At 36.4% G+C, this 12,189-nt stretch overlaps 2 protein-coding genes across 2 annotated transcripts; both read right to left on the reverse strand.

Moving 5' to 3' along the window:
- Window positions 1–434: 434 nt before the first annotated feature.
- On the reverse strand, window positions 435–7,678 carry LOC306871918 (sentrin-specific protease 3-like). The gene is made up of 11 exons (XM_079420172.1): window positions 7,243–7,678; window positions 4,685–5,402; window positions 3,498–3,659; window positions 3,299–3,410; window positions 3,068–3,215; window positions 2,126–2,173; window positions 1,881–1,958; window positions 1,526–1,663; window positions 1,360–1,443; window positions 1,176–1,226; window positions 435–1,073 (listed from the first exon to the last, which is right to left on the reverse strand). The coding sequence occupies exons 2-11, from the start codon at window positions 5,358–5,360 to the stop codon at window positions 963–965; spliced, it is 1,608 nt and encodes a 535-aa protein (XP_079276298.1). The 5' UTR covers window positions 5,361–5,402; window positions 7,243–7,678; the 3' UTR covers window positions 435–962.
- Window positions 7,679–9,811: 2,133 nt separating this feature from the next.
- LOC306871919 (phospholipid scramblase 2-like) lies at window positions 9,812–11,716 on the reverse strand (the record flags this gene model as incomplete). The annotated part of the gene is made up of 6 exons (XM_079420173.1): window positions 11,628–11,716; window positions 10,971–11,013; window positions 10,639–10,859; window positions 10,325–10,486; window positions 9,985–10,143; window positions 9,812–9,871 (listed from the first exon to the last, which is right to left on the reverse strand). Exons 1-6 carry the CDS (start codon window positions 11,685–11,687, stop codon window positions 9,812–9,814), a joined length of 705 nt encoding a protein of 234 aa, XP_079276299.1. The 5' UTR covers window positions 11,688–11,716.
- Between the last annotated feature and the right edge of the window lie 473 nt (window positions 11,717–12,189).

Here is a 12,189-nt window from a genome sequence, read left to right on the forward strand (position 1 = left end):
GCATATAATTTGGCTCTTTCCCTTGTAATTCATTCTTTAATTATTTCTGTAAATTGTGAATCATAAATATATTTTAATTAGCGTGTTATTGTTATCGCCTTTTTATTTGATCATACTTTGACAGTTTTATTCTACTAATATTTTTTTGTTATTTTAATATGCATTAAGAGGTGGTTCCTGTTGTGGTGACTAATATAGCGTAAGAGAACACTCAACACATATACAACTTGTTTTTGATCCAAGCACAGAAATTTAGCAAGTTTAGCCTGTCTACCAACCTATGTAGGCCTATTTGTATAGTTAGTTAATTAGCTGCTGTATTTATAACCATTTTGAAGTCACCACATTACAAACTACTACACACCAACAGTAACTCTAACACTATGACTAATGCACAAATTCATGAGGCTCAGTTATTTTCTTAATTTTTATTTGTACATCTTACAACAACGTATGCATCTCAAAAGATATAAAACAGCTGCTCTTTTTTTCCATCTCCATAGTTTTGCATCTTAAATCGCACAGGTACATAACAGACAAACAATATTGAACAAACAAAACTGCTCATATAGTGTCATGGTCCATATTGACTATCCGTAAATGAACATCGCATTACATTTTTAAAATGTCTGCAAGTCTCCTCCCTCACCAGTCAATGGTATAAACTTTAACATACAAGTTACTGACATCAAGATCATGAAAAATAAAAAATAGAATTGCCAACAAAATGGCGGCACCTAATGAACAGTTCACTGAGGTCAACTCCCACCCCCACTGCTAGAAAACAACTCCTCTTGCGTTTTGATCTGAGCAAACAAACAACTGGGCCGAACAGAGTATGGCATTCACCAAGTCAAAATACAAAGTCATTGAACAAAAAGAGGGTTAAAAACGTTTGCACGTTTCCCACCTAAATGCTGTCTGGACTTGGAGCTTATTTAGAAGTGTAAGATGTCACGGTCTCACAGAGACAGTTTACAGTGACACAGTTCTTTGTACATTTGTCTCCGTAGTTTGGGCATATCCTGCTGACCGAAGCTGAAAGGCTGTTCCAGGGCCAGGCACTTACAGTACTGGAGAACAATGATAAGAAGAATGAACATGTGAGTAAAAAAAAAATCAAGTGTTAAAATAACAGCCAATATGAAACTGACTAATGAGGAAAAAATGCTAACCTGAAGGACAAAAGCTCCACAATCACTGTCATTGTTCTGCCTTGCCACATCCTAAAACATTCCAAGGACAGAAGAGTCAACAGCACATACACAAAATAGCTTTTCCACTCTCTTTTACTCCTTATTTCTCTCACACTTTCGCTAACGCACAAAACACGCACATCAAATTCACCTTTCACCCTACCATTTTGAAAAAGCCTTTCCACCCTGTGTAAAACTCCTTCTGTTCTCTCTTGATTGCCTCTGCTTGCAGGTATTTGGCAATGTGCTGTAAAACAAAAAGACGGGCTAAGAAATTGTTCAAGGAGCGTAGCCATTAAAATAGCATCAATAGAACAAACAACACCTACTTTGGGGCAACGACGGTTGAGGGTCCTCTGGGAATCGAAATACGTGATGCTATGCTGAGGAACATTCACACACACTAATGACCAGTGCACTTCCAGATGAATAGGGATCAATAAGAACTTCTTCTGGAAAATATCAACCTAATGGGGAGATTTAACAGTAGAATACACAACAGCTAAATAAATGTAGTACTAAAATGATGATGGTGTGTCCACCACACAAAAGTTAAAAAAGTATTGCAAAAAGCAATTAACTTTTTTAACTTTACACTTAACTTTACAGTCCTAAAATGTGCAAGTATTAATAAAATTGATGTGAAAGAGACAAAATCCTTCCCCATCTCTCCCCAGTACTGACATTTTTTGTCCACCGTTTGACCCCGTCGTAACCTTTCGTCCGAAGTTTGTCATAAAAGAAGCTGTTGAAAAAGTGGACCTGTAAGTTACAAAACAAAACACGGTGAGACTGTGAGATGAGAACTAATTCACATACTGCTTTCATAGTCATTTAACTGTCTGACACACGCTCATATAATGGCTGTCATGAGTCAAATTCCCTTGTGCTCATATGGGTAAATGTGTGCGTGCGCATGTTTTGCCTACCTTTTCAGGAGCAGCATCCATGACCAAATCCCCATACATGTTCATGACCTGGGTGACACAGTGAGTTACAAGCGTAAGAGAGAGAGAGCTAACTCAGCACAATCCCAGAGCAAGGGCCCCCCATTCATCAAATAAAAGAGTCATAACTATGGATATCTTCTCTATACAGCTCTGACAAGCTGATGTAAAAGACAGTGCCATAATAGTGATCATCTACAATGAAAGAGGGTCTCGTTCACTAATAACAACAAGTGTTGTTAAATGTGCCAAAAAGATTCCATACACAATTTCTAGTGGATTCAAAACAATTATTTATTATCATCCTTTTAATATGTTGATGAATCTGAAATATGCTAAATTATCAATAAACAAATGAAAACAAAGCACAATCCCCATATATAACAAAGTTTGCAAAACATGACGCATTCTTAAAGTCAATTGTGCCATATTTATAGGATATATATGGTTACGAAAGATTTCTATTTTAAATGTTCTTTTGAACTTTCAGTTTATCGATGAATCTTGAAAAAATGGATAACTGTTTACAAAAAAAATATTTTCAACATCGATAATGAGAAGAAATGTGACTTGAGCACCAAATCAGCAGATTAGAATGATTTCTGAAGGAACATGTGATACTGAAGATCCTGAGAATTCAGCTTTACCATCACAGGAATAAATAACATTTTACAAAGTTGTGTTAAATTGTAATATTTCACAATATTACTGACTGTATTGTATGAGACTTTTAAAAACTTTTGAACGATAGTGTATGCCTATACAGGATGCCAGATACAAGACTTATTGTAGGGTCACAATTGGAGTTGGTTCTGAATTTTATCCAAAATGTAGAAAAAGTGTACATATGATTAGTGAATGTGGCCCAATATTAATAATAATATTCATTAATAATTGCAAATAATTTTTAACCAAGAGGCCCACCTGATCATTGAGCCAGTTCTGACCATAAAGTGTGCTCAGATCATCCATGGTGAGGACATGACGCTTGTAATTTACACGAAACCCCCGCATCACTGCACTTCCGGACATGCGCTGGTAGGACTGCATTAAATGTTGCACCATTAACTTCCTGTAAACAGGCACAAGTTAAAATGGTATACAAAGTGAGACTTTCATCAATAAGCCTTGTAACCGGTATGAGCCAGCTCTGACCTTTGAGGACTTGAAAAGCTCTCGTTAAAGATCTCCTGAAGCTTCTCCACCACCTCATCCACATGGATGGGAATCAAACTCCCATACTGCTGGAGAAACTCATCCAGAATACCTGAGAAAGAGGAGGAGTGAGAGAAGAATAACCAAACTACATATCCTATGTTCCTGTTACATATTTAGGAAAAATTATATGTTGTACCTTGTACACAAGAGATGTGTTCGCTGCTAAGCTGATTCTGTGGGGAGGACTTTTCCCGTTGAGCCTGGACAGTAGCAGGGGAGGCCCGTCCCTCCCTGTCCCCCATGATTTCACCATGGATACCATCCCTTCCTTTCGGAATCCCATTTGTGCTACAGGAGCCTAGGGAATCAATAGGAGTCATTAATAGCCAAGGAGGAGGATAAATGAACAAATGTCACAAGTTGGAATGCTTTGCCAGTCACTTACCTTTACTAAACAATAAAATAAGAAATATTAAAATAGAGCTATTAATTGTTTATATTTAAAAATTTTAATTATTTCAATTAAGTTATCTTTAGCAGGACAAATAGCATTTTAATTGATATTTTAATGCATAGACAAATGTTCAACTTTCAAATGTTCACAATTTACACTTCAAATTGAAAACTCAATTACAGGGATAGTTCACCCAAAAATGAAAATTCTGTCATTAATTACTCACCCTCATGTCATTCCAAACACCGTAAGACCTTTGTTCATCTTTGGAATACAAATTAAGATATTTTTGATGAAATTCAAGAGCTTTCTGACCCTGCATAGACAGCAACAGAACTGAAATGTTCCCAGACCAAGAAACTACTAAAGATATCGTTAAAAAGGTCCATGTGACATCAGTGGTTCAACTGTAACTTTACAAAGCTACGAGAATACTTTTTGTGAGCAAAGAAAACACTAATAACAACTTTATTAAACAATTCTTCTCTTTCGCGTCACCTTCCACTGCCATTATCGAGAGTAACACAATGCATGTTGAATAAAGTTGTTATTTTTGTTTTGTTTGTGGACAAAAATTATTCTTGTAGTTTTGTAAAATTACGGTTGAACCACTGATGTCATATGGACTATTTTAAAGATTTCTGGACTATTTTAATGCGTCCGTAGTGTTGCTGTCTATACAGGATCAGAAAGCCCTTGGATTTCATCAAAAATATCTTAATTTGTGTTTCAAAGATGAATGAAGATGTTACAGTTTTGGAACGACAAGAGGGTAAGTAATTAATTAATTAAAATTAAATTAATTTTAAATGACATTTTTGGGTGAACTAACCCTTTAATCTAATCAACTCTTTTAAATACGCTGCAAAGACTAACTTGTTTTCCAAAATTATACCACAAATATTAATTAGAGAGTTCATCATACTCACCAGATAAATCAGCTCCTCTCTCCTCTGTTGTCCCCAAATATCCTTCTGGGGCTCCATTTAACAATGAACTGCCAGGCGGTCTCTGGAAAGGTCGACTGCCAGAGTGGCGGCGTCTGTGACATCTGCGTACCCTCCTGTATCCCATAGTTCCTGCCCATTTGGCTCGTTGACACCAAGTTCTCCACTGCTGGGCCAAACGGTAGCGAATGCTCGAACACCTCTGGCCCCGATACCGCAACCGGGCTAGCTTCCTCTCTTTGAGCGAACTGAGGCTAGTCTGGGCTAAGCAGAGGGTAAAGTCATCTGTAACACTGACATCCATTTCCACTAGCTTTGAGTGCTCTGGCGAGCCCCACTCCTCATCGTCACCTTTATAATTACACTGCAAACCACCCTTGGCTTTCCTGTCCACCAGATCCTCTTCACTCTCCATCTCCACATTTTCCTCCTCGTCCTTCACCTCAGGGACAGTATAGTCTGCACCCCACATTCTGATGTCCTCCTCTCTGCGCCCCAGTTTGAAGTGGGCTGGGCTCGGGGCATGTTGGGCCATAGCTGGATTCATTAAATGGCCACTTCCAATGGCACCCCCACCCCCCGCGCCCTCCTGCCCTGCGGTCAGCGTCAGCTCATTGGACCAGTGTGTTTGAGCCAGGCTGCTGCCACTGTCTCTCATGATCCAGGAGCACCCTGCGACCTGCGCCAGCCTGCCTCCTCGCTAATGCGTGACAGAAAACATGACAGTTGTTAGAGGAAAGAACCAAAAGAATGCTAAATGCAAAAAGTGTAGACTGCAAGCAAATTCAGTGACCTGAAACTTGAATAAACTCTAGTTGTCATTTGAGATACAAATATTAGCATGATCAGTGAGATTATTTTTTGTGCATTTTAACTGGTTTCTTTCAGGTCTTTGTGCTGAATGCACAGTTAGCAACAGTCCAATTGACCAAACTAACAACAACCAGAGAATAAGAAAAAACACCAAGCTAGTTAAAAAAAACAGACTAGTATATGAAAAGGGTCTAGTCTCAGTGTGTTTAGTATATGCGTCACTAATCAGGTTCTTTTTGACCCAGTAGCCATTTTTAAAAGAATAGTTCAATCAAAAATTCAAATTCCATCATCATTCACTAACCTGCAAGTTGTTTCAAACCTGTATGAGTTTATTTCGTTATTCAATGGCTACCGTCAAATGTTTGATTGCCAACATTTTTCAAAATATCTTCTTTTGTAGCAGAGAAACTCACACAGGTTTGCAACAACAGGTTTGATTTTAGCACGCCAAGTTTTTAAGTAGCACAGATATGGATCAAATAGCACGGATTATTTATTAATTTCAAGACTAGTAATGTGTGGTAACAAAGTAAATAAACTCAATTTCAATTTAATGCGGACTTTAATAAAAAATTAAATATATTTTAATAATACTAATAAACTAATAGTTCTACTTTTGTAATTCAATCAGGCCTTCCTTGAAAATATGCTTCATTGTATTAGAGGATGGATTAAAGTAGAAAACTTCATGGCATTTCCAACTATTAGCTAACATATAACTAATGAGGTGTTATAACGTATCACAATACAAAAAAATGCAAACATATGTATTGTAGATAGTGATAATAACGTACGTACGGTGTACAGTTGACCCAAAATGACATTTAATTTAGCATTAAATACTCATTTGAGCTTCCGTGTTTATTATTGTAGTGTACTGTATTTATAATTATTAATACATTAAAACTAAAATAGATTAAAATGTTTAAATGTGTGTAGTCAGTGTCAGAATGCAGTGTTTTAACCTAATTCTGTATTTTTAGCTAAGCAGAACCATGAATGCGTTTCAAAGTTACAAAGGACCAAGATCATTCATGGTGTAATACCAAATTTTAATAAACAACACTTTTTATTAACTGTTTATCAAGTCTTAATTAATAATAATAATAATAATAATACATAAATAAAAATACTATTTTGCCCTAGTTTAAAGCATCATGAGATCAGTATGGTGTATTGTTTAGCCCTACAATAAAGGAAGTTTCTGAGGATGCCATCTCAGTAATTTGTTATTGACAGTAATACCGAAAGATGTATTAACTTAAACGTTTACGTAAAATTACTTTACCTTTTAATGTTATTTAACACAAAGCTAGCACATGTATGTACATTTAATCATTTAGCAGACGCTTTTATCCAAAGCGAATTACAAATGAGGACAAATATGTGTATTTATAAATATATGAACGTGGCTGTATTACTTGTAGAAGAGTCAAAGCTGGCGCAGCGGAGATAAACACGTGCACGGTGCGCTTTGTTCCCCTGTTTTATTCTGAATTATGTGAAAAGTGTGAAGTGGAACAGACTGAGCCTAGCTAATGCACCAGTCTGGTATTTGGCTAAAATGATGCATCAGGTTTCTAATAGAACAGAGCGCCACAAACATTGGTCATATAACGCATCATTCCAGCGGGCAAATCAAGCACCGATCACAGATAAACACTGCATGGCCTCCGGTGTCGCGATGCAGAAAATGTGGGGTGTCGGCACCACCGAGTACTCACCGTTTAACCGCAACCTCAAGCCAAAAGCTTTGGCGTAGTCTGCTAACGCAAAAAGCGGATAACTAAGTTTTGCGAGGATATAACATGAAAGATAAAATAAAGGCTGATTTAAATCTTGGCTCATTCAATGAGAGCTGGCGCTTCTTTAGGGCGAAAACACTCTTCTTCCGCCGCGTCTCTATAACGTCACGTCGGCGTACGCGCTGCGCGGTGGACAGGAACATGAACTACATCTGAAAATGATTTATTTACGAGTATTGTCCGATACAATACGACTCAACAATGCTATTTTAAAGTTTCCTCAAGCGATTAAACACGTTTTAAAATAATTTTCTCATCAAAACCCCCTCAAACGCAACACTAAAAAGAGTAGGCTAAATAAAATATTAGCTACCAGTCACCAAATGATGTGTATAAATCTATTTTTTTACAGTCTATGGTATAAATTGACACATTCACAGATAGTGTTAAAAATTAATTGTGACGATTGAATATTAAATGACAAGTGTAATATATGTTCTTGACTGATAAATTGTACAACATTTATGCAGAGCACCTCCGTTCTAAAAAACTTTCTGAAAAAAAAATCTTTGAAATGATGTGCAACAATAACCCTTGAATGCATGGCATCTACTTCAGAGGAGAGATTTTTTTTTAAATCATATGAATGTTATCATACTATTCTGAAAATCTGGAGGCTAGTGAGGATTCTGTGTGAATCCTACAATTATAGGCTACCACTAAATTGGTGAATTATCAATCAGCTCTCTAGTGTCAGATAACTGCTGAAAATTGCATAGTTTAATCTTTATTCCATTCCTGGGTATACAGTTGCATGCGAAAGTTTGGGAAACCCTTGCAGAATCTGTGAAAATGTGAATAATTTTAACAAAATAAGAGAGATCATACAAAATGCATGTTATTTTTTATTTAGTACTGTCCTGAGTAAGATATTTTCAATAAAAGATGTTTACATATAGTCCACAAGACAAAAAAAATGCTGAAATTATTAAAATAACCCCATTCAAAAGTTTGGGAACCCTTGGTTCTTAATACTGTGTGTGGTTACCTGGATGATCTACGACTGTGTTTTTGTTTTGTGATGGTTGTTCATGAGTCCCTTGTTTGTTCTGAACAGTTAAACTGAGCACTGTTCTTCAGAAAAATCCTCCAGGTCCTGCAGAATCTTCAGTTTTCCAGCATATTTTGCATATTTGAACCCTGTCCAGCAGTGACTGTATGATTTTGAGATCCACCTTTTCACGCTGAGGACGATTGAGGGACTCAAACACAACAATTAAAAAAGGTTCAAACATCCACTGATGCTCCAGAAGGAAACACGATGCATTAAGAGCCGGGGGGTGAAAACTTTTTGAATTTGAAGATCAAGGTAAATTGTACTTAATTTGTCTTGCAGGAAACATGCAAGTAGCTTCTGTTGCTTCCGAAGGGCAGTACTAAATGGAAAAAAAATTATATTTCTACAAAATAAGAAAAATTTGGACATCTTCATTCTGTTCAAAAGTTTTCACCCCTGGCTCTTAATGCATCGTGTTTCCTTCTGGAGCATCAGTGGATGTTTGAACCTTTTTTAATTGTTGTGTTTGAGTCCCTCAATCATCCTCAGCGTGAAAAGGTGGATCTCAAAATCATACAGTCACTGCTGGACAGGGTTCAAATATGCAAAAGATGCTGGAAAACTGAAGATTCTGCAGGACCTGGAGGATTTTTCTGAAGAACAGTGCTCAGTTTAACTGTTCAGAACAAACAAGGGACTCATGAACAACCATCACAAAACAAAAACACAGTCGTAGATCATCCAGGTAACCACACACAGTATTAAGAACCAAGGGTTCCCAAACTTTTGAATGGGGTTATTTTAATAATTTCAGCATTTTTTTTGTCTTGTGGACTATATGTAAACATCTTTTATTGAAAATATCTTACTCAGGACAGTACTAAATAAAAAATAACATGCATTTTGTATAATCTCTCTTATTTTGTTAAAATTATTCACATTTTCACAGATTCTGCAAGGCTTTCCCAAACTTTTGCATGCAACTGTATGCTATTTTGGCACAATGGCAGCAGAAAAAGCCTTACTCGTGCACTTCAGTTTGTAAACTAATCAGCAATGATTACCTATATGTATACCTTTTAAAAATACTGTGAAAATCTATGATAAGCATGATAAGGCAAATGTCAAGTTGTTCATGACAACTTATTTCCATAGACGCTCAGTAAAAAATGGATGGATAGTGTAATTACTCTGAACTTTGTTATCATAAAATTGTTTTAAAGGTGTGGTCGCTGAAACATTTTTTTCTTTTAGAGAGCAAGGAGATTTCAGAAGGAAATGTATTATTTAATATTCTTACAAAAGAGAAAATCGACACTAAAATATTATTTATCTATAGCCAGACCGGGTTACAGCTATTTTGTAAAATGCTTTTATAGTGATTTTACAACAAAACAGAAAGTACATACAAGTGGTAAAAGTAGTGATACTACATATGAATATTCCAGAAAAAAATGTAACCAAGAACTGCAATCTTTCTGCCATTCCCTACTAGCCAAACACACTGCAACGCTGTCCTGAGTCACCGGTCTGCTCAAAGAACATGAAGTCCTGCAGGTCAACACAGAGAAACGATCAAATTAAATATATGAATGGACATATAAAGACAATAACAGGAAAAAGCTCAACTGGTGGATGAATGAATGTTTTGTGTCATATCTCACTATAAGGAAACATGCTCCCAGCAGAACTGCTTTCATCCTCACGTCCAAGTCAATGGGAAAGTTAATGCCAAAATTATCTGTATCAGTCAGTGCCTCTTTGATTAAGCCAGCCCACTGTTTACTGATACGACCTACAGAATGCCCATCTTTACCGGTAATCTGCACCAGAGGACAGAAAAACGCACACAAACTATTATACTTTCTTTCGGTCTGGAAAACACAATGTGAATATTAGCACTAAAAGTAATTGTTCACTCTGATACTGTATATTTAAATATCTCAAAAACAATTGCAGTCACACATACGTGGCAAACGGACACAATAACAGATAAATACATACGTCAAAATCCACATCCCCACAGCAGCTGATGGCACACAAAGGCCCTTCAATGGACAGCACCTTTGTTTTGGACATGTCATAGATAGAGAACTTGGGCTTAAACATGTGCCAGTCTTGCTTGATGTAACCTATTGTATTCCCTGGTGGAGCCTGTACCTCCATCTTCAGCCAATGTCACATTCAGACAGGAAAAAGAATTGAAGAATGGGTTACGTAAATACATATATAATATTTATTGTAATTTTGCAATTTCAGCAATCTATCTTGTTGAAAGGTTTCTCTTTCCAAAGGTCAGCTGCATTCTGAGTTGTTACCTCTTGAAGGCAGCAGGGAAAAACGCAGGATGTGCAGCGGTAAGGCCTGATTAAGTGAATCACTTCCTGATCAAAATTATCTTTTATCTGCAGCTCAAAACTCCTCAGAGGGCCACAGATATTTCGTGTGCAGCAGTCAGTGTTTTCTTTAGCATGGAAGATCTTTTGACCCACGCTGTTCTTAATCTCATACTGGTTATTAGTCTCAAAGCCAATAATGGCTGGAAAAGAAGATCATTTGTTCATTAGCATTTGACTTATAATTTAGTGTGTCCAACAAAAAGACAAAGATTTAAAGTTATATATATATGACATTTTTAATTTTTTATTACCTTCAAGGAGCTCAATCTTTTGATGGACTAATATCTGGTCAATCTGTAAGAGCAGCACAGAAAGCAGGTATGTTCCATTGTACATTTTCCTATTATAACATCAATTATTGTGTACACCTTTGAGGGACTGTTCAACCAAAAATGTAAATTCTATCATCGTTTGTTCTAAACCTGTATGAATTTCTGATCACACTTTAATTTAGGGATCAGTTCTCACTATTAACTAACTATTATCTATGACTTTTGCCTCAATTAATTACTAATTTGATGCTTATTAATAGTTAGTATGGTAGTTGCTCAGTTTAGGCATTGGATAGGATTAAGAGATGTAGAATATGGTCATGCAGAATAAGGCATTAATGTGCGTTTTGTAAGTACTAATAAACAACCAATATGTTAGTAATATGCATGCTAATAAACATCGTTAATATAGTGAGAATTTGTCTCTGTCATACTATGGAAGTGGGGATCAGAAACACACTTTTCCTCAAAACACAAAGAAACAGTACAGAACAAAGGGTGAGTAAATTATTAAATTTTTGTGTGAACTGTTCCTTTTTGACATATTATATTGCTCACTTATTGTGGTAATATGTGATTTTAGAACTCTTACCATCTTATTTACATGAAATAATTCATTTCACATGGCACACTCACCTGTGTAAGGTACTCCAAACCAGGTGGGACAGCCGCTGGGTTAGAATAAAGCTGGGACATGTTCAACTAACTAAACAGCAAAAAGGTTTCTAATAGAGAGTAAACAACAAATTCATTATTCCACACACTTCACAAATTTCAGGAAATAATTGATATTTGTTTTTCGTCATATTGGTCCACAACACTCAACTCGCTCTTTTTAAGAGACACTAATCCACTGATGATCCTCTAAGTGTTTGAAGCCATTTCTATTATACAAAAATGTTTGACTACTTTAAAGCACAGAATATGTTGACAAAATATTCTGCCTATGAAAATACAGAAATTGCATTTTTAACTTGCAAATTTGTAACCTGAGACCATTAAGCAACTACACAAGTAAAAATAACACTCAAAAATGAGATGCTTGAATTCGTAAAACTAAATCAAATTTCTATATTGTATATGCGCTTACCTCAAGTTATGTAGCTGATTGTTGAAATAATGGCAAGATCGAGTGGAGTCGTGCACTTCTACTACAGCATGACTGGGGGAAAGTGTGCATACGTCAATGTCTTGTCAC

This window comes from Barbus barbus (assembly GCF_936440315.1).
Source record: "Barbus barbus genome assembly, chromosome: 6".
Taxonomy (NCBI): Eukaryota; Metazoa; Chordata; class Actinopteri; order Cypriniformes; family Cyprinidae; genus Barbus; species Barbus barbus.

Coding starts and splice junctions, on each gene's coding strand:
- LOC306871918 (XM_079420172.1), bottom strand. CDS start 5,360: ATGAGAGACAGTGGCAGCAGCCTGGCTCAAACACACTGGTCCAATGAG. Junction 2,174..3,067: donor AGAACTGGCTCAATGATCAG/GTGGGCCTCTTG, acceptor TGTGTCACCCAG/GTCATGAACATGTATGGGGA. Junction 1,227..1,359: donor GGAAAGGCTTTTTCAAAATG/GTAGGGTGAAAG, acceptor GGAATGTTTTAG/GATGTGGCAAGGCAGAACAA.